This window comes from Stegodyphus dumicola, chromosome 11, assembly GCF_044657685.1.
Source record: "Stegodyphus dumicola isolate Sdum_Otavi_A_Nest chromosome 11, ASM4465768v1".
Classification (NCBI taxonomy): Eukaryota; Metazoa; Arthropoda; class Arachnida; order Araneae; family Eresidae; genus Stegodyphus; species Stegodyphus dumicola.
Window position 1 is genome coordinate 114,650,080 of NC_140778.1, and position 23,494 is coordinate 114,673,573.

A 23,494-nucleotide genomic window follows, 5' to 3' on the forward strand; every position below is an offset into this window, starting at 1 on the left:
GTCACACAGCAAAGTGCATTCATTAAAAATACTAAACGTCACACAGCAAAGTGCATTCATTAAAAATACTAAACGTCACACAGCAAAGTGCATTCATTAAAAATACTAAACGTCACACAGCAAAGTGCATTCATTAAAAATACTAAACGTCACACCGCAAAGTGCAGTTTCGTTTCGGTTTTGTTACGGAAATGAAGGCCGTTGTTCACAAGTGGAACATAAATTTATTTTCAGATGCTAATTAATTGGCAATTAACGCTGTATGCCATCTGGCTCTGCTCATCTGAACCAATTGAGTTCACAGCACGAGTTGAGATGAGTACTTTTCATCGACTCTCCAGTGTTATAAAAACAATGAACGGGAGAGCTTCTTTATCAAATATGAAACAAATGGCCATTGAAATACTCATAACTTATTAAAAAGCGAAGTATAACAACAACTAATTTACAAAAGAGGCTTGCCACAGAAAACTTTCAGCGGATATGAATTCCAAACAGAGGGGACAAAGCTGATGGCTGGCGACGCACATTCTACACTGCCCTCCCCTCCAAAAAAGATACAGCTCCATCTTTCCCTTTCTACTACACCGACTGACGAAATTCAAATAGCGTTTTTCTTGCCTCGAAAGCGCAACTTAGGATATGTATTAGATTTATATATAGCATTGCTCTAATATGGGTATTCTGACACAAAATCGGACTTTTTTTGAAATAACATGCCACCTTTTTTCCATACTTCGATTCTACGACTCAAATTATGCCAAATTGCCAAGTTTTGTAAAAATCACATAAGTAGTTTTTAAAAAATTAGCTCTCAAAATTTTACCTCCTCAATATTGATTAAATTTGGTATGCATTTATTAATCACTCTTTTTTTTTTTTATTAAACTTATTTGATTCTTCCTTTCTCATTTCTAAATTTAGGTTCATTCCAAATAAAATTCGCCCATTTTTTATGATTTATGTTTTAAATTTGTATTTTTAAATAATTTTTATATATTTTTTGAAAAAAATTTGAATTCTAATCTATAAAATTTTTACCATCATCTTAATGTAGATGTATTTCTAAGCATACTGGCAAACAATTAGAGTATTTTATTCAAAATTCCCAAAGATATACGTAAGTTTATACATTGGGGCGTTTTGATAATTGGCATATTTGCTGAAAGCTCTAATAGCATCATCAAATGTGGTTTAGGCATTTTGTTAAAATTATTTGGAAGTAGGAACGATGTGACTTTTTTCTCGCTCATGAACAGTGCAGAAAAGGAAAGCAAAATAGTTTGCCATATATTAAGAATTTCGCCAAGTCAATTTTGCTTGGCGCAAACAGAAAAAATTGCGCCGACATAAACTTTTGAATTTCTCTCTAAATTTCGTTCCAAATTTTACAAAATTTAATATTTAGGCGTAATTTGAATCATAGAATTTAAATATGGAACAAAATTGGCCTGTCATTTCAGAAAAAGTACGATTTTGTGTCAAAATACCTATATTAGAACAGTGTAATATATAAATCTAACATATATCATAAGTCGCGCTTTCGAAACATGAAACACGCAATTTAAATTTTGGCAATCGACCCGGTAGAACGAAAGATATAGAACTGTTCCATTTGTTTTTTCGCGCAGTGTACATACGCTACTTTTCAGTCCGTTAAAATGAAAAAAAAAAAAAAAAAAAATCTGAAATGTTTCAGATTTTAAATTACGTCCAAAGGGGCGTTTTTTAACATTTTGTGTGTTGCCTTTCTTTATTAAATATCATGTTCCTCGCACTTAAACCATAAGATCCAGTGCAACAGCAATATCGCAAAATAGTTTTAAAACGAGCATATCTTTAGAATTTCCGATACAGAGACTCACGCGCTGGAGATAAAAATGTTTTTTCTGCACAACGTTGCCGTTGCTCGCTTTGAAATCCTTGAGTTTGTTAATCAAAAATTCGTCAAAGTTTTAAAAAATAGGAAATCGATCATAAAACAAATTTCAAATTTCAAATTTGGTCTTCCACATGCTCATATTCGTTGGAGGATTACGTTATTTAAAATTCGATGACTATGTACCGTTGTTTTATCACAATACGAGAAATATACATACATTTATGCAGATTTTTCATTATTTAATTTCTTCAAATATAATGCAGGACTCTAACATTTTGTGGCAACAGTTTGAAAAGTGAACCGAGATTTATGAGTCCGACGCAAAATGCCAAAACGAAACTAATAGCCCTTCGGGATTCAAATCCCTTTGGACTAAAAAAAAAAAAAAAAAAAAAAGAATATAATTTCATTTGCCATCTTTAAGACTGAAGTTAAAATATATTTATAAAATCTCAAAGCCATGCTTAAAATTCATCTTTAATTATGCATCAGTATTTTTATATTTTTAAAGTCTGTTTTCTATTATAATTCTTTATAAATTTTCTACTCATTTATATTTGGTTTTAATAAACACTACTCAATCTCAATAAGACTGATACATTTTTATATAACAAAGTTTCTCTCTAAAGCATGCTGTAATATGTAAAAGACACCATACTGGTGTTTAAAAATTAACTAGATTTGAAGAAGCGTTTAGCAAACAAATTTCAATAAAGCTGGATCTTGAGGTACCCACCTTCGCGTAGTGGACGAGATCGATGTCTGGCATCTTCCTAGAGGCAGGACCTGATCTCCATTCCTGAACGATCTCTTGGAAGCCAGATGCATCTTCGTCCACTATTCGGAATCCTGTGATATTTGTCCCTATGTACTGAAAATCTTCCAGATTTATTGTATGGACATCCTATAAGAACAAAACAAAAACAAAAATTAAGGCAATTCATAAGGGTACTATTTTGTTACATTTTCAGCTTTGAAGAAGGTACTACAATACATGAAAATAAATACCTTAATAAATTCCTTAGCTATATTATACCTGGAATGCCGTCCAGGCATTTTTAGCATCAAGTTTTTTTATTCACTGGCATGCAACATGAAGAGCTAAATATTCAATGCATTGCAATGCAGAACTAATTATTCAACAACCAATTATTTAGCAACCATTATTTAAAGAACTAATTATTTAATATGGCAGAACTAATTAATGAACATATTACTCAACATTCAAAAGCTTAAAAATTAGGCAAAATCAGATTCATACTAACGGAATGCATTTTTAAATAGGATGTTATATCCAAATACCGAAGGAGATTCATAAGACAAACAAAGACGTACTAATGCAATGATTTTAAAAATGTATGGAAAATTAAGATCAAATTAAAATTATAACAACAGAATTAAATATATAAAGTTGACGGATTCAAAGGCTTTATATATGTTAGCTTTCCGAAAACCTTTGAACGAAACGGTCGTTATAAAATAATTTAAAACAATAATAATAATAATAATAATAAAATCTGAAAGCATTATTCCCCAGAGGGGCGTTTTTTTAACGTTTTGTGTGTCACCTTTATTGATTAAATATCGTGTTCTTCGCACTTAAACAACATGAAATCCAATTCAACAGCAATATCACAAAATATTTAAAAACAGCTTATCTTTAGAATTTCCGATACACAGTTTCGCGCGCTGGAGACATATTTTTTTTTTCTGTACAGTGCTTCCACTGCTCGCTTTGAAATCCTTGAGTTTAATAAAAAATTCGTTTGAAGGTTTGCAAAATATGAAACAGATAATAAAAAAAAATTCCAAATTTGAGCTTCCAGATGCCCATATTCGAGTGGAGGACTACGTTATTCAAAATATGAAGTCTCTAGGTACCCTTATTTTTTCACAGTGCAAGAAACATACATGTATTCATGCAGATTCTTCAGTATTTAGTTTCTTTAAATGTAATGCTGGTCTGTAATATTTAGTGGCAGCAATTTGAAAGATGAAACACCCTTTTATACAGGACGACCGCAAAATGCCAAAACGAAATTAAACTTCTGGGCTAATTAATAATAATAATAATAATAATCCTCTTAGTTGAGTAAATCGATAGGAAAGATTAAAACAAAACTAATTTTGTATCGACTTTTATAAAAACAGACGCTTTATGAAAACTCCAGGATATGGGCAGCATACTAGGATTAAGAATAATATAAGAGAATATCCAAAAAACATTACTACAGAAGAATATGCCAGGTTAGTTTGGGCTTGGTTTAGTTTATTATGGCAAGACACACTAGGGCTTGCCTTCCTGGATTACTTTCTAAGAGAAAGTGGCTTGTATACACGCTGCACATGCTGAAAACCACAAAAACGTCCATGAAGACAGCCCGTTTACCTGGACTCTAACTCAGATCGGAACTACCAGGGTTCAAAGATTTTACCACGGTCGCTAATGGTCCTAGAATATGCTAGAATCATTCAACGTAACTTAGATACAGCAACAAAAATGTAATTATTAAAGTACGGGTCACGGCTAAAACTCCAATCTAAAGAAATGCCCAAACGGAATAATAATCTCAATATTTAAAAAGCAAAAGACACTTTTTTCAGGGTGAATTCTGCAGTGAAAAATAGATAAAGGAGAATTTCGTAATAATAGAAAAACAACAATTAAAATGGATATAACGTTTATCAGGGAACAGCATTATGCATTGAAATCCAGTGTTTTTTTAAATTGTTTCCTAACTATATATATATATATATATACATATATAAGAATTAGTCAAATTTAATTTCGTACAAAATAATTTAAGTAAAAATACTTTTAAAATTCAACTGAAACCAGCTCTACTTCCGATAATATCAGTTCAAAAAGCCAACGTCCAAAGTAAAGGAAACAATGGCAAAAACGTGACTGGTAAATAAAATTCGATACGCAGGATTAAATCCGCAAAGAAATTGGCAAAAGAGTTTGGCAACAGAAACAAATAATGTTAAAAATTTATAACATAAAGCAAAAAGCAGGTTTTAATTAATACAGTCGCTAAACCAAATCAAATGCAGAAACTTATTTAAAATTATAAGTGTAAAATCTCACATCTTAAACCATTTGAACAAAAATCTTAAACCAAATAAATAATTAACAATAGTCTAAAAACAATAACTAAATATTACTTATATACTGGTAATTAAAAGAAAAGAAACTGAAACTGAAATATTTACATGACTCGACTCGTCATTGCTATGTTGCAAACATGACGACCTGTAGGAAATGGAAAGGAAAAGTCACTGTTGGATATATTATAGGGCTAACAGTATGATCTTTGGTCGTACAACCTAGCACAAAAATCTCTAGACTTAGAGCGAATTTAGGCTTGGTATGAAGAAACAACAACGCCCTGAAAACGTTTAAAACACCCTTTCTATTAAATTAGAACTTGAACTTAGCGCGTCTCGTACTTACAAAACAACCACCCCTTGGGGCGATGTAATTTAGAGTAACATTTAAATTCAAGTATAAACTAAGACTAGAAATCAGAGAATTCACAAATGATTTATCGTGAAGTTGGCTCAAAATTTCTCATTGGCGTAACAATTTAAATGTTGCCAGCAAAAATGCAAAGCCGTAGAATTACAATCTTAACAAATCTAGCGAAACGTAAAACGTGGCCTTGCACGCTCTGTCTAAAATTCTCTCAATATGATTTGCATTCTGGTGAGGAATTGAAAAGGAATTGATTACTTAAAACAATGGCAACCCTACAAGGGCTAAAAAAGAACGGCGATGAGTTGTCTTAATCCGCTCGTAATATCCTAAAGTATGTATGGCGAACCGCTAGCTCGCTAACAGAATACCATATAAAATAACAGAAAACTAGAGTTCGGAAATAAAACTTTCTGCTATAATAAGAGTTTATTCTGCGATTTTCAAACTCTAGGGGAAAAAATTAATATTATTGTTACATATAAATTATTGCTTAAAATTATCATTGTTTAAATGTTTTATTAATCATTTTAGAAAACGAAAATTATTTGAGTTTAATAAAATTAATGAATTCGACTGTGAATTCATCTTTTGAGAGAGACTGCGAGATTTGAGTGGGACTGTGTGAGTGAAAGCCAAAAATATGGACCACAAAATTGAAAAATTGATAACCTTTACTCTAATAGGGCTTTGAAAGTACTTCGAAAATAAATTGGGTCATTTGAAAAAATATTAATTCATCTAGAAGCAGTTCAAAAAACAAAATCGGATTTCGGCGGATAATGCTGTTGTTATTATTGTTAATATTAGGTTGTCCGGAAAATAATGCAGGTTTTTAAACTATATTTTTAAAGTATCATAACTCAACTCAAAAACAATTCTATTAATCAAAATATGCTCCAGCCGAATCAATGCATTTTTGCCAACGATCAATCAATGCATTTTTGCCAACGATCAATCAATGCATTTTTGCCAACGATCAATCAACGATCAATCAATGCATTTTTGCCAATGATATTAGTTATGCCGGTAGAATAAAATTCTGGCTTTCTGGACGCTTTAAAGTTGTCAAAGGCGTTTTTGACCTCGTCTTGGTTTCTGAAGCATTTCTTCTGCAGAATGTTATCCAGATGTTTGAAAAAGTGGTAATCGATCGGCGAGAGGTCCGGCGTATGGGGGAAGAGGGAGAGTCTCGTAAACTCTCCAGAAATTCGTCCAATTTCTGGAGTGTCAGTTGCACGACGTGCGGCTGAGCATCATCATGGAGAAGAACTGGACGCTTTCTGTTGACAAATGCCGAGCTCATGCGTTGCAATTTTTGGTGCATTTCGTTGATTTGCTGACAGTACTTGTCTGTCGTAATCGTTTCGCCCAGATTTAGGAAGCTGTGATGGATGAGACCGGCCGCAGACCACCAAACAGTCACCATAATTTTCGTTTGGTGCAAATTTGGCTTTGGAACGTGCTATGGTGTCTGACCGCTGTCCAACCACCGAGCTGAATGTCGCCAGTTGTTGGAGAGAATCTCCTTTTTATCGCACGTAACAATTCGATCAAGAAAAGGGTCGTTTTTGTTGTGGAGAAAAAAAAAAGTAGACGATACTTCAAAATGGCGATTTTTTTTATTTTCGCTCAATTTGTGAGGCACCTACTTATCCAACTTCTTTTACTTTCCTATGCGATTCAAGTGATCTGAAATCGTTGTTTTGCTTACGCCAAGCTGTCAAACACTTGCGAACGGATTTGTTTCAACTAAAGTCTTCAAATCATCGTCATCAACAGCTGAAAAGCGTCCACGGCGCTCTTGATCTTCCAATCAAATTCTCCACGAGAAACTTTTGATTTGTTTCAACTATAGTCTTCAAATCATCGTCATCAACAGCTGAAGAGCGTCCACGGCGCTCTTGATCTTCCAGTCAAATTCTCCACGAGAAACTTTTGGTATCACCGTTGAATTGTAGATTCATTAACACTTTTCTCCTCCCATACTTCGTTGACATTTGGAGCCGTTTGTGCTGCGCTGTGGCCTAGCTTGTACTCATTAAAGTAAATTTGCAGAAAATCTCGTTTTGACATCTAAACAGAAATACCTAGTAAATATTTTTGAAAATAATTTTGGAACAAAATGATTATTATAGAAATAAAGAACGAAAATAGAGCTTCAAAATGATATATAAATCAATGTAATTCAAAATTTTTTGTTGCTAAAAGTGTACAGGAAAGGTAAATAATTGCAAAACCCTGCATTATTTTCCAGACAACTTCATAGTATCCATATTAACCCCGTAGAGAATTAGGATTTTTTTTTAAACAGAAGAGATGTGAAATCAGTAATGCCCTCACCGGGCCTCGAACCACGGATCTCTCGAATACGCGTCGAGGGTGATGACCACTACACCACGAAGGCATGCTAAGAAGGCGGAAAAAATACCACATGTACTTCTCCTTTCAAAGGGCGATTGGGGATAAAGGGACCCAACTGCCAAATCCTGGTGGTGAAGAATCATCATCCACCAATTTTTGTAGTTCGGGGGCCACTGTAGAGACATTAGGAATTTTTTTAAAGCAAGAGAGATTAGTGGATCCAATCGCCAAATTCTGGTGGTGAAGAATCATCATCCACCAACTTTTGTAGTTCGGGCGCCATTGTAGAGACATTAGGATTTTTTTAAAGCAGGAGACAGGAGAAATGAGCAATGCCCTCGCCGAGACTCGAACCGCGGACCTCTTGAATATTCGCCGAGCATGCTGGCCACTGCACCACGAAGGCATGCTAATAAGGCGGGAGAAATACCATATAATTCATTTCCCATAATTATGACGTATTCTTTGCATATTTTTCATCAAAGAATTAACCTAGAATAAAATGTTCTTTCGCATGTTAAGAATTAGGGTATTACTTCTATTAAAAATTTTTTTGGACTTTTGATACTGTTTATGATGGATTTTTATCCATAAGAAATATAAATTTAAACATTCTTAACAAACTTTAATAAATACATGAAAGAGGAAATATTTAGAAAAGTTAGCGAAACCTAGCAACTATTTATCACCATTTGTCTAGTCTTTACTGAATGCACTTCGAGGCGATCTCTTCCATTCCGACTTGCCTAGTAACCATACTAATAACTACTGAAGAAGGTGGGAGAGGTCCATCATCTCCTAAAATCCTCAATCCCCTCTGCTCGGTGATGATGAAACACATCAGCATCGTAAACGAGGGCTGTTTCGTTACGACTCTTGAATGCCTATTTTAAAATAACAAACTACACTTTTAGGGAACTGACGCATTCAAAACCGAAAATTAACACTTTATCATTTATCTTTGGCCACTTAAATCTGGATAATATAGGATAAAAAAACTGGACCACTATGATATTGCACTTATTTTGCATTTAATGATTTGAAAAAAAAAAAAAATATGACTGTGGAAGTTACATGTATTCGCGTTCTAAGTAAGGAAACAGGAATAACGCCATTTTGAGTTTACAGGTTGTTTGAACACTGACGATAGAATTATTATTAAGTTTTCTTTTCTTAACTTCTTTTATTTATCAACAGTGCAAGAAAGATTAACCTTAATTTTCAGTAATAAATATTAGAAAGGAATTTTAAGGAGTTTAATAATCCTCTAGATCTAGAATATGCATTAAAAAATATTACTGTAAGCAAATATTTTACGAGTCAAATATTTAGTAAGTTTAAAGTCTACGGTTAAATTGACTGCTGTATTATCATTGTAAATTGACGTGTTTTAGCTTGATTTTCTTTTCAATTACATTTTATTAATACAAAGGCGCAATTTGCCCAGAAAGACTACTAATTTCGTTTTGGCATTTTGCTTTGATTGACTATAAATGTCGGTTCACTTTTGAAATTGTTGCCACCAAATTTATCGCCCTGTGTTATATTTAAAGAAATTAAATAATGAAGAATCCGCATAAATGTATGAATGTTTCTCGCATTGTGATAAAACAACGGCACCTAGAGCTATAAAATTTTGAATAGCGTACGTTTCCACCCCAATATGGGCACCTGGAAGCCCGAATTTGGAATGTGTTTTATTATCTATTTCATAGTTCGTAGTTTCATAATTTCATAGTTTGCCCGGTGATCTGGCAGACCAATGAACCAGGACACTATGACATATCCATAGCTGTCCAAAGGTTACCTCTAGGTGTCGGGGGACGTCAATCGTGTAATGTGGAGGAACCCTCTCATGCTGATACTACATGCATCTAAACCGGACCTATCCTACATAGAGTTCTTCTTCTGAGATCATATAAAGAGTCTGGTGTACGAGACGCCCTTTAAAAGACCTCGTAATCTATCTGTAACTGCCGGGAGAATACGTAACATGCCATGAATCTTGCAAAGCAAAAGGAATTCCATACAGCGCTGCTTTCATGTCTGGGAGACAACTTTTAGTCGTAATTTCGAAAACTTTTGTGTACAACCTTTCACTGTTTTCTGCTCCACCAGTGTGTTACTGTTTCTGTTCTTTTTCTCTGCTTCTTGGCATCATAGTTCGCGACTACGTGACCTTGCATTCCTATGCGATTCAGAGACGTCTCTGTACCCCCCTACACACCCTAGGAGTTTGTCGGTCTGGCAGCGAATCACCCTGTATATATATATATTTAAGAAATTTAAAGAACATGAAAAATTGAAAGAATTATGTATGCATTTGTATTTAACTGCACAGTTGCATTTTAGGTTAGATCATTAGCTTCATCATTAGTGTAGAATTAGTGATATTAATTACTTGTTTGATACTTTAAATTTCCCGATATGGTTCCGCTACGTAGACGATACTTTTACCCTGTTTGAAGGTAATAAAGATGATTTAAATAAAGTTCTTTCAACAAAGAATTCTATTGATCCTGCTATTCAGTTCACTTTTGAACTCGAAACTTGTAATTCTTTTCTGTTTCTCGGCATTCTGGTCACACGTAACACATCCAACCTCAGTACTACGGTTTACCGTAAACCTTAATCGGTTTGCCTTCCACCACACTTCAAATCATGTTATCCGACTAAATAAAAGTTAGCTTCATTTTATTCCTATGTTTTCCGTGCTCTTCAAGTTTGCTCAAACTATCCCTTGATGAAAAACTAAATTATTTAAAAGCAATATCTATTGACAGGGGCTTTTCACCCCACATTATTAATCAAGCAGTTAAAAATTTCTCATCTCAACACACCAAAAGGCACACGCTTGTTTTAAGAAATTATAAAAATTCTGGAAATTTAAGAAATTATAAAAATTGTCATTCCCTTCTTTCCATCAATTAGCTATAAAGTTGCAAGTATTTTGTAAAAATTTAACTTTCGGGTCGTTTATTCTTTCATCAATAAAATTCCGAGTTCCATATTCAAGCACTCCATTCCGGATATGAATTCCTAGGGTATTTACAGGATTCCTTGCCAATGTGTCTTAATTCACATTGGCCAAACTAAGTGAGCCTTAAAATTTCGCGTCAAGGAACATGAGGCATATCTTAGAAAAAAGGAAACGCAGAAGTCTACTGTTGCCCAACAATGCTGGGCCGAAAACCACACTTTCAATTTTTCTCCTTCCAAAATTATTCAAAAAAAAATCTTCCATTGGCGAACTGGATTTTCTAGAGGCATTTCACATTAAAAAAAATCTTATTGTTCTGGTTAACGATCCTAATTCCAATCCATCTTTGCCTTCGGCATTTAAAGAAATTATGTTTCAGTTCTGGTTTCATCAACAGATGACGCCACTGGCTTATCTCCTGTCTAGACTTTCTTATCTTATCTAAATCATTTTATCCTATCTCGTTCATTTGCGCTTTTGCAGCTGAGGATGATGGTTCGGTAAATCCATCGAAACTAGTCCTGTAGAAATTTGAAAATATAACGCTGATTTTTGTTGTTTAACTTCTAAATTAATATCTTGATTACTTTTCGAATCTTGAGTAAATATCAAGAAGCATTGCCTATGAGTAAACGCAAAGAAGCATTAAAACGGTCGCTGATTTAGAAGAAACGATGTATGATTACATTTCTTTTACTATTAATTTTTATCAACTGAGATTATTAGAAATGAGGAAGGCTAGAAAGTAAGTTAAGCGAATAAACAGTTTCAGTCTGTGAAATAGAGTTAATTTCGGCCTGAAACGAAATATACATTGAGCGTTGTTTTAAAAGAACGTAAAAGAAGTCTTCAGCATTCTCATTGATTGCCCGGGATTCTTCTTAGCTTTCTTTTCTTTCCGAAGTATTTCAAATTCGTAGAATCTTATGTAAGTTTCCTTTATTTTGAAAGAAAGGTCTCAAAAGAAGAAAAAGATTTCTCTATTCCTTTCGAAGAATAGGACGGGCGCATTTGTATCTATCTGCAGTGACTGACGTCCTAGAAATTTTATCGGAAAGGAACTTCTTCTAGTAGGCAGTTTGAACTTCGAAAGTGAAATAAAGAAGAATTCCTAACAAGACTGGCTGATTTGGAATTTCATTGATTCGACTATTTAAGTCGATGTACGATTTAGAGTGGAAACTCAACTGGCGAACGAAACTGAGTTCCCAAAAGCGTTTTCAAAAGAAGTTAATCAAATGGAAAGACGAATGGCTTATAAAAAGAATCAATTATTAAGTACAATAAATACTAATTGCAAAGAAAAAGTTGGTTCATATTTTGTATATGTGATATCCCATTCTTGAATTACTCTTAAGCTGAAGACATCACAATTTATTTGATAAGAATGCCTAATATTGTACCTCATTCTTAATACATAAAGTGGATCACAGAGACACACTGATTTATTTGGTAAGAATGCTTAATATTATACCTGATTCTTAATACATAAAGTGGATCACAGAGACACACTGATTTATTTGGTAAGAATACTTAATATTGCAGCTGATTCTTAATAGATAAAATAGATCTCAGAGGCACACTGATTCAATTTAATTACTGCCGCTTTGATTTTATTAATTTAAGTTCTATATCTCCCGTTCTACTGGGTCGATTGATGAAATTCAACTTGCGTTTTTCATGTCTCAAATACGCGACTTAGGATATGTATTAGATTTATGTATAGCATCGTTGTAATATAGGTATTTTTACACAAAATCGGACTTTTTCTGAAGTAAAATACCAATTGTTTTCCATATTTCGATTCTACGACTCATTACGCCAAACTACCAAGTTTGGTAAAAATCGCACGAGTAGTTTTGAAAAAACTAGCTCTCAAAATTTTAGCTCCTCAATGTTAATTGAGTTAGGTATATATTTATTAATCTCTCTTTTTATTGAACTCATTTGACTCTTCCTTTCACATAACAAAATTCACGCTCATTCCAAATAAAATTCACCCATTTTTTATGATTTATTTTTAAAATTTGTAATTTAAAATAATTTTTATAAATGTTTCCAAAATGTTTTGAATGATAATCTATAAAAATTTTACCATCATCTTAATGTAGACGCATTTCTAAGCATACCTGCGAAAAATTATAGTTTTTATTCAAAATTTCCGAAGATATACGTGAATTTATATATTTTCGCGTTTTGAAATTTGGCATATTTGTTGAAAGTTATAAAACATAAAATGTGGCTTAGACACTTTGCTAAAATTATTTGGAAATAGAAACGAAGTGTACACAATGTAAAAAGGTAAGAACAAGGTGCCTTTTTTTCCGCTGCGGCATAATGGAAAGGAGAGGAAAATTGGTTGCCACATGTTAAGAAGTTCGCTAAGTGAATTATTCTTGGCGCAAATTGAAAAAATTTCGCCAAGATAAATTTTTGAATTTCTCTGTAAATTTCGGACCAAATTTTACAAAATTTAATATCTAGGCATAATTTGAGTCGTAGAATCGAAATATGGAAAAAAAAAGGGGTATGTTATTTCAGAAAAAGTCCGATTTTGTGTCAAAATGCCTATGCTAGAACAATGCTATATATAAATCTACTATATATCCTAAGTCACGTTTTCGAGACATGAAGAACGGAATTTGAATTTTGTCAATCGGCCCAATAGAACGGGAGACATAGAACTGTCCGATTTGTTTTCTTTTTTGCGCAGTGTACCTATGCCATAGCTTGTCGGCCCACCAGCGGCCGAGCGGTAAAGTCGCTAAACACTGGTAGTTCGGTCCGAGGTTTGAATCCCGCGAACGGGCTGGCTGCATGGGCGTTTTCGTGGTTTTCCCCATGTGTAACGTGTATACGAGCCAGTTTCCCTTAGAAAGTCCTTCACGAAGGCATCCCTCCCCTTAGGCAGATAGCCCTCGTGTGCTTTGCCGTAACTCAACACACACACACACCATAGCTTGTTAATCTCACAAAATACATTTTCATCAACACTGTAGTTTCTTCTTAGCACAGTAAAACACAGCTGTGGAAATAGTTTTAGAAACACATTTGACCAAAAGTTTTAAAACAGCTGTTTTTTTTAATTCATTAGGTATAGGAAATACTGAACATATATCTTTCAACATAAGGATATTTCCTTAAATTCGGTGTCTCAGTTTTAGCATTAGTAAAAATAAAAAATATCACATTATATAATATTAAAATATAAGCATATTTCGTATTTTAGTCCGATAAAATCTTGTTGCCATTCCAATAAAATAAACAGCTTTTAATATCTAAACTATAATGCACAATTATTTAATTTGCAAACTTCGAGAGTTCTTACCAGAGTCGTGATGACATAATTGTAGTATTCCGTCAACATGTCCACCTTTTGTGCCTGAAAGTATAAAGCATATATTATTAATTTCTAGCAAATTTCTCATACTTTTAATAAAATCCTAAATCTATAATAAGGAAAGATTTATTAAATTTTTGCGGCTCTTCCATTGTACTATAGTACCCCATTTTTTAAAGGCGCTAAGATTATCCATAATGATCGTAAACCTTCACTAACCCACTGGTAGTCTTTTGTATATTCGCTACTCTTTGGTCAATCGAAAAATTTTAATATATTTTTGAAAAAAGACGGAAACTCCATAGAAATACTAATATATGGCATATATTTATAAATATTGACATATATTGTCATAGTATTTCTATAAATAAATTTTACAGAAAGTAAACTTTTCATGTCTCCATAAATGTCTGCGATTACAAAGAGATTACTGAAAGGATTTTTCATATAGTGGTCAACAAGGTGGTCTTGCATTTGTTCCTTTTGAAGGCCATTCCGAGGTTTGTTATTTTAGACACCGTGTACGAAATGAATGCACAGTTTTTCAAGTAGAACTTCTCTCTATCTATCTTGAAATAAATGGATCAAGGATAATGGGACAACATTCTCAAGTCTGAAAATTTTTATTGCGAAGTTAGATCAAGTATAAGCAGTTACGAAGATTTCACTACCTGGTTGAAAAACTTGAAATAAATACAAACACATGTTGGATACTCCGCAAAAATATCCATGTGAAATATTACTTAATAAGTGATAAATAAGATGAAGAAACAAATATGTGACAAACATCTGAACGCAAACGCAATCTTTGCATAAAACTATGGATATGAGAAAAATACTCCAATTATATATGTAAATAAAAGTCAGCATATTTTATTGCAATCTATATGAAAATGATGTTCTATAATAATAGCCAATGCAGAATTTTATTCAAAGTGAACTTTACAAATTTGCATTCGTATATATTTAGTGTGTTAAATTTCACATTTAATAACTTCACTTTTAAATGTACTGTCTACACAAGAAATACTCATCAAACAAAATGAATTTATCTTATTCACAATGAATATATTCAGCTTATTCACCTACAACTTTTAATGTTAACAATGGGTATAATCAGATCATACACAACATGTTTTCTGAATCTTACACTTTAAAAATCAAAAGAATGCAGGCACTGAAATAAGAAAACACTAGTTTCATTGTAACATTTCCAGTTCTTCTCAGCTCAATTAAAAAAAATCTATACACTTGAATTCTCTTAATCCACAGGTGTTAGTCAATGCATAATATTCGAAGCTAATTGTAGCCCGATATTCTCGATGTAAAGAGCGATAATATGACGTGAACATCAATCCAAATATCAATGCGTGATAAAAATCGCTAAGTGAAATGCCAGCGATTCATTAAACTCAGAAAACGAAAGCTCTACGAGATTGTCTACTATTACGCCATACATTTATTATAAATGCTAAAAAAAGTCAAATTAAAACGTAAACAACATACGCTCTTATACACGGAGATTTAGCGTCACAAGAAGCTTATTGGTTCATTTTCGAAACCCCTCCCTCAGTGGCTACGCTGATGTGCATTTGTGAATGATGCGATCTGTAGTGTGTGCAGTAGTCTCCAAAACACTCAACTACTATACACTTGGACCAGAAGACTAAATATCGGCAATACGGTTTCTTAAGCTGAGCTGACCGTTCAAGCATGTAACCAACCCAAGAAATGTCAGTGCAGCGATCATTAGCGATTCGGCCTCCATCGGTATGGCAGTACAAGGCAAATAGTGAACGCAAACTAGTGAATAGAAAACTGTTCTGTTGCACCAATCATATTTACTTTGTTGGATGTCAGTAAGTTGTTATTAAAAGCAGTGAGCAAGCAGAGTAATTAGTTAAATAAACGGAAAATAATATCTCCCAACTGAAGCATCCTAGAAAACTACTAGTATCTTACTTAAAAAAGATCACATTTACAAAATTCAGTGAGACAAAACAAATGGGCTGACGCCATAACAGGATGCAGAGCTTATACTCATACTTTTGCCCAAAAGTAAACGTCAAGCTTATTCTGCGCAACGGCTTCACATTTTATACTGCGCATTATATTAATATATTTTCATAGTGGTAATAGAAACATAGCAACTAAATAACATTTAGAATACGCTTAAAATTAATAAAAATTTACAAATTTGATTACTGTATTTATTCAGAACAGCATTTTTTTAATTGAAACATATTTTACTTCAAATCCTATTAAAAAGATTGTAATATTTCAGAGACAACGCATTTTATTTTTCTAAGTATAATGTATAACCTTTTCTATCATTTTTTCCTAAGTATAATGCATAACTTATTTCTAAGTATAATGTATAACCTTCCCTATCATTTTTTCTATGTATAAGGTATAACCTTTTTCTAAGTATAATGTATAACCTTTTCTATCATTTTTTTCTAAATATAATGTATAACCTTTCCTACCATTTTTTTTCTAAGTATAATGTACACTCAAGAACCAAAACATTATGACCAACCCTACATTTTGCGATGAACGCGCCTGGATGACATGGAAGGCACATGATCAGGTGGAAGTGGTATTTAACTGCTGCTGGGAGAGTCTGAAGAATTATTCTTTCACTTACTTCTGTGTGTGATGGGAAAGGCTGCGAATCTAACTAGGAACACTTGTAAGAATATTTCTGTGGAAAATTCCGGAATTTATGAGTGTTTCTTTGGATAAAATAAATTTTGTTAACTTATCATCGGATCTGTATGCATTGAAACTGTTACGAACCAGTACGCGAGCAACGATATATCAAGATATCGTTATTTCTGATATTTTCTTCTTTCAGTATTCAAATAACAGAAAACATCAAAAGTCATATTAAAGCATTTACGATTTACACCTTTTAGCTTTTGTAGATGTTGCACAAATTTTTATACCATTCCGAGCTGAACATAAAATTTAAAGACGAATACTGGCAACAGTAAATTACCTGAACAGCTATTATTTGATTCGTCTTTGCTTCTCATAACCCAGGTAATGCTTATTCTCAAAAAATCAATTTAAGTTTCTTTGCATCTGGCAATAGTATGTCGCTACAGAGGAACACGTTTATCAATAAAAATTCTCTAAGCACATCTTATGTATTTTCCATAGCACGTCAAGGGTACTGCTTGTATTTTGATGGTATGTCCTCGATTCCTAGCACGTAGTAAGTACGACCACATTTCCCAAATTGAATGGAAATGAAAAAAGGGAGGAACAGGAAAAGAAAATATTTTCTGGTTCAACCCTCGAAAAAAGAAACTTGTTGAAAGAAAACTGAAAATACCTCGCTGAGCGTGAAAGGACGCCATAAGAAAGAACATTGTCGCGAAGAAAAAGTGGAAGTCATTTTACTTCCGCCTGCTAGTCACGTGGTAGCTTAGTAACTTGTGTTATTTGTTCAGTCATGCGCAGATGAAAATTTTTTGTTTTGTTTTACTTACGTTATGGGAACTTTCATCTGACAAAAAATTCTTTATCATTTCGTTTTTTACTGCACTCAAGTTTTCATTTTTTATTTTTCCATGAGCTAAATATGCCAGTGTTTCGAGAATTCTATGTTTGTTTTTACCATTTTAATGCATTTTTAAAAAGAAGCAGAAAGAAAGACGAAATTCCTTTTAATGGTAATAAAATTTTAAAAAAGGTTTAATTTAAGATAGTAAAGGTTAAGGTTAATTTTGGATGAGTGTTTTACGTAAAATAAGTGTCTTGAAATGCTACTTTAATTATATAAAGTACTTCAGTTGCTTATATTAAATTAATTTAACGCTGTTATTCATTAAGGTACTATAATAATTGATATTTGCATTATTGTTTACTAAGTGGGCAGAAAAATTAGAATGCAGAAGGTATAATAATACAGATCGGTTAAAGTGTTTGTAAACAAAAGTTTGTCTCTCTTTCATGTAACTTCTTTCGTTTGCAATAAATGGATTTGTAACGAACAATTCTTGAAAACAGCAGGCAGAGTCCTCTTTTGTAGGACTCTCGCCTTACCACTTTGAATATCTGAAATGTCTGAAAAACATTCTGTTTGAAGGCTCGCTTCTGGAGCATGAACATAAAAAGTCTGTTGAAGCAAGTTGAAGGGAGTACGATGGATAATCTAGGGTTACAGTTTCTCTATAAGATATAAATTGTTTCAGGGTGAAGGCCGAATGTGATTAGGCATTATCACGGAGAAGGATTCTAAGAGCCTACTGTGGCTTATGCTGGACATTTTGTCTCTCTTCGAAGTAATTTTCGTCGTCTGCAATGAAAGATGTTTGTAACTCTTGAAAACAGCTGGCAAAGTCCTCTTTTGGAGACCCTCGCCACACATCTTTGAATATCTGGAATGTCTGAAAATGACTCTATTTGAAGGCTCATTTCAGATGCATGAACATAGAGAAGTCTGTTGATGCAATTTGAAGGGAGTGCTATGGATGATCTAAGGCTACAGCTTCTCTATAAGTTATAAACTGTTTCAGAATGAAGGCTGGATATGACTAGACATTATCATGGAGAAGGAACTAAGAGCCTACCATATCTTACTCTGTATCTGTTACCGTATCTACCGTATCTTACCGTATCTTACTACCGCATCTTTATTTTATCTGGACATACATAAAGGATTCTTTACAATAAATTTGCCTGGACATTTTTGTACATTTTAGAATTCACTGTTGTTTTTACTAACTATGATCTTCACCTTTTCCCTTTTCGTCCCTATGAGATGTTGCAGGCTTGCCACGTTGAGCAACGTCTGCAGAGGAATCTCATCCATTAAGAAAACATTTAAAGTTTTCGTAAACGCATCTTAAGGATTGCTCTTTCTCTCTGTAATCTTCTTAAAGCATGTTGTGACTTTCTTTCGAAGTATGCTTGAAATATAATTTTAAATTCTCCTGATGCTCCAGTTTATAACCAATAGTCCAACTTTGAACGATAAATCGTTACTAACAGAAACCCATAATGAACTAAAGTATCATACACCGCTCACGGACATATTCAAACACGCGTGGAGTGCCTTTTTCAGGTAACGCCCTTCATCCACTACCACATGTGCGCATCCTATGACATCATTCATGAAACTTTACTGTCATACCTTGCACTAGAAATGTTATCTTGATATAAATTCTCAAGCGAACAACTTTACAACAAAACATCAGAATTTTTCACTTAATATATATACTAAGCTAAATACAGCGAAACCAAATGATCAGCTACATATGTTCCTACGTTAAAAATAATGAAAGACACTTACAAGAAACAACTTAAACATAGGATACATACAACATACAAGAAACAACTTAAACATAGGGTATAGTTTTTTCTGACGCTAAGGAGTGTATTCAAGAAAAACAAAGAATTCGAAAGCTATCTGGTTATGTTCCATAGTAATTTCCACAGTGAACATCTCGCAAAATATTGACCTATAGCATAACGATGCTTAATTTGTGCATTTGTGGGAGAAACAAGCTACAATTGTATTAATGAAATATTTTGTGGATATAAATATTTATGATTTTACTTTTTTATTGGTTATAAATTAAAAATTTGTTTTTTACCTTAGAGCACGATATTTGTGCTAAGAGGTTTTTAGTTGATATTATATCAGTAGTTTTGCCCACAATTTAAACTATCAGATACATATAATATTTCAGTAATAGATACTTTTAACCCTTTCGCTGCGCATCCTGCGATTTCCACGGGTAAAAGTAGCGAAATTTGCGCAACCCGCCATTTCAGCGGAGATGAATTTTTGCCGTTTATTTAACTGCGCAACCCGCTCTTTCCCCGTTCAAGGTTTCCTTTCGGCTTCTCTGTGATGTTTAATTCTTTATTTAGATGTGGGCTAACAGATTCTGTTAGTTGTCTACATTTCTGCCAAATATACAAGAATACGCAATGTAGCATTTTCCGCGCGCTTTTCGGAGCTCAAAGATGTCTGGCAGGAAGCGTTTCTCGAGGGATATAACCTATATTCCTGACGGTATTTCCGACACTAATAGTAGCTCTGACTCTGATTTCAAGTATATTGAAGATTGTTGTAGTGAAATTGATGAGAATTTCTCAGATTCCTCTGCAGATATTGATGAATCTGAAAATTCAGTTTCTATAGAAAACGTTCGACAGTCGTACAAAATTGATATGCAAAATATTACATTATGCAAATATTTTCACTAGTGTACATGTTTTACCTTTGTATTTTATAAAATAAATCATAATTTAACCAATATTAATTTTCAAAATTTTCCTGTTATATCATTATTGTTCAATTTCAGTATTCTGACAGCCTTTTTCTATGATTTAATTCTATATTGAAAAGAAACTCTTTCAGAAAAAGTTTTTGTATATTTTAACTCTAAAATATATGTAGATTTGAAATATGTAATAAAAGAACACTCAATTTTTGAACCTATTTTGATAAAACATAGTACGCAGTGAGAGGGTTAAGGATTATGAACCTAATGACTACATTTTTTACCATTACCAAGTAGAGAATTCATGGTTGTTATGAGCTATGCATTTACACGAAATGTTCTTTCTTTCTTTTTTTTTTTTTTTTTTTTTTTTTTTTTTGCATATTTATTTATATAGATCTGAAAATGTTTGTACTTTTGGTATGTATATAAACGTAGCCTTACTCTTTGTTCTAGTTTAGTTAATTTATTGCTTATTAGGTCTAATTACTAAATTCCTCTTAAAAATTGGATAAGCGTTTCAAGATAATGTTCTGCGTTAGGAAAGTTGCAATATATGTGTTAGTAATAAACTAATTAATCATGGGCGTAAGACGATATTTTGTAATCGTAAGTGAAGATCAGCTGTTCGATTATCAATTGCAGTAATTCAAACAGAGTATAAATCGTAATATAAAATTATACTACATACTATCACAATTATAAGCTAGCCTAAGACGTTAACCAGCTTAAGGTGCAGCCTAAGTTTGCTTTGAATTTGCCCTGATACACCTGCCTGACCAACAATAATTGACTTCGTAAATCTTGAACTCATAAGAAATGACCTTGACTTTAGTTACAAGACAGTCCGAGTCCCTGAAAACGCATTTATTTAGTCTCTCGCTTTCCGCCATTCGCTAGTCTTGCTTTAATGCGAAAAAGGGAAAAGTATTAAAAGACATTATGAGAGGAATCTGGAAGCCTTTAAACTGCAGGAATCAAAGGCAGGTCTATGTGAAATTTAGCATTAATGAAGGTCTAATAAATGTAATGAAATGTGACAAAAGACTGTCTTATAATAAAGCTTGATATAAAATGAACTTACAAAATCATATCACGCTCTAATGAAACTGAATGTCATCATATCGACATCAACAAAATACCGAACCATGATCAAGTGAGTAACATTTCATGTTACTGTTTCTCTTTCTGGTAAAAATCTATGGACTTAGGTGATGATCATAGAGCATTTTACTGCATCACTGTTACATAGAATTAACATATGGAGAAATCTAAGTTGAAATTTACTATGTTCCTGTGAAGAGATTAAACTCAACAAGAATCCTTTCTAACAGAGAAATAGTGTGATAAAAGAAAGTATGGAATTTTTATAATAGGTATGAGTCCCCTCGATTAAACCCCTTACTTCCAACAACGTATTACAGATTTATTCAAAATAGTGGGAATGCTATGAAATTTTGTAGAGTAAAGTTTGTATCCTTTCTAAGCAAAGCAATTGTTTTGTAAAATTTTGATAAAAGTTTTTATAAATACATTCGTTTGAGAAAGTGAAAATGGATTGGTATTTAAGAAGACCAAATTTATAAACGTTTTACAAAGGGCAAAATGATTACATGTAGAGTGTTCGAAAGTAGTGTTTACAATTTTTAGCAGAGAAACTATTCAAGACAATATAATCGAAAATTTCTTCTCGAAGCTACAGTGTCTATATTGAGTATGTAAAACGAAAGTGGTAGTCTATTGTTTTCCGTTCAGTGATAACCCTCTAACAGGCAGGCAACAGTGTAAATTGGATTGCAGAAATGAACATATTCTCTTTTAGAAAATTTTGTTAAAATGTTACTGAAAAACGGAGATTGTGTGCAGAGACCATGGAGGATAAAATTTGGTTATTTCACGGCTATAGAATCACGTGACAGAGCCCACCAGCGGCCGAGTGGTAACGTCGCTGAAAACTGGTAGTTAGGTCCGAGGTTCGAATCTTGCGAACGGGCTGGCTGCATGGGCGTTTTCGTGGTTTTCCCCATGTGTAATGTATATACGAGCCAGTTTCCCTTAGAAAGTCCTCCACGAAGGCATTCCTCCCTTAAGGCCGATAGCCCTCGAGTGCTTTGCCGTAATCTAAAAAACCAAACTAAACCGAATCACGTGACAAGCTTAAGGTGTAAATAGCTGTGTTTTTGTTATTGTGCCTTACCTCACTTGTCAAACCTAATTAGAACAAGCTCATGAATTTTATCGTGGCAACGAGTACTAGATTGCGTCTCTGTTGTCAAGAGTCTTGAGTACCATACAAGTGACTATCGACGCCTTTCCTCTACCACCAACCTCTCGAGAGGACTTTCCGCTCACTGTGTATTTTGACTGATCCCATGCTTGCACAGATACTATACACTTACAAGAATCCATGCCTTCTCTGGCTTCGAACCTGAGCCCTTCGTTGAGGCAATTACCGTCACTAACCAATTTCCGATTTGGGCGGCGAAAATAGCTGTATCTAATGTAAAAAATTCAGCCTCGGACTCCAACTGCGATGATTATTTTCACAGTTTGGTTTCCTGGACCAAAGAAAGAAAGGACGATGGAATAGTAAGAGAACAACAGCGAATGAAGTGTACGAGAAAGGAGCTAGAATCCCCTTCCCCATCTATGTGTCATAAAGCAACAGGCAGGAGATTGTTTCAGACATGCAGTTGACACCTATCTATGCCTCCTTCCCCGCGAAAACCATAGCCGTTGTTTATTGATCTGTTCTGTAGTTCTGAAGATGGTGGCTGTCTTTGAACTTCTATACCTTCAAGATATATGAGACAAAATATTTGTTATGATTTGTGTTCCTGCTATCAACATTCAAACTGTACAAAACGTATTTTGTGATACTCTGTATATGCCAACTTCATAAATAAAAGTAATGAAGAAATATAATTTTAAGATCTAATAATATAGAATAATAACTTTAACAATTATAATAACAATATTATGCTTAAGAAACATAATTCTATGGCCTAAATATCACACCATAGGTAAAAATAAATAAGTACATTTTGATTTAACGTTAAAGCGATAAATGATAAATGACTTTTGCATTTTTTTTTTAAATTTTAAGCTACTGATATGAGACGAATATGGATTTCAGTAACCTCTAAAGGAAAATATTATATGATATTTCACCAATAGAATTTTAGTACCAAATATGAGTTTATTAATT

The 23,494-nt window shown here is 33.4% G+C and overlaps 1 protein-coding gene across 1 annotated transcript in view; it reads right to left on the reverse strand.

Annotated features, from left to right (window-relative positions):
- The window catches only part of LOC118187283 (glutamate receptor ionotropic, kainate 2-like), an 826,434-nt gene that overhangs the window by 276,641 nt on the left and 526,299 nt on the right, over positions 1-23,494 (reverse strand). The window contains exons 5-6 of the mRNA XM_085827114.1: positions 14,033-14,086; positions 2,619-2,786 (exon numbers count right to left, since the gene is read on the reverse strand). Coding sequence (XP_085683240.1) covers positions 2,619-2,786; positions 14,033-14,086 — 222 coding nt within the window. The remainder of the gene's footprint in view (positions 1-2,618; positions 2,787-14,032; positions 14,087-23,494) is intronic.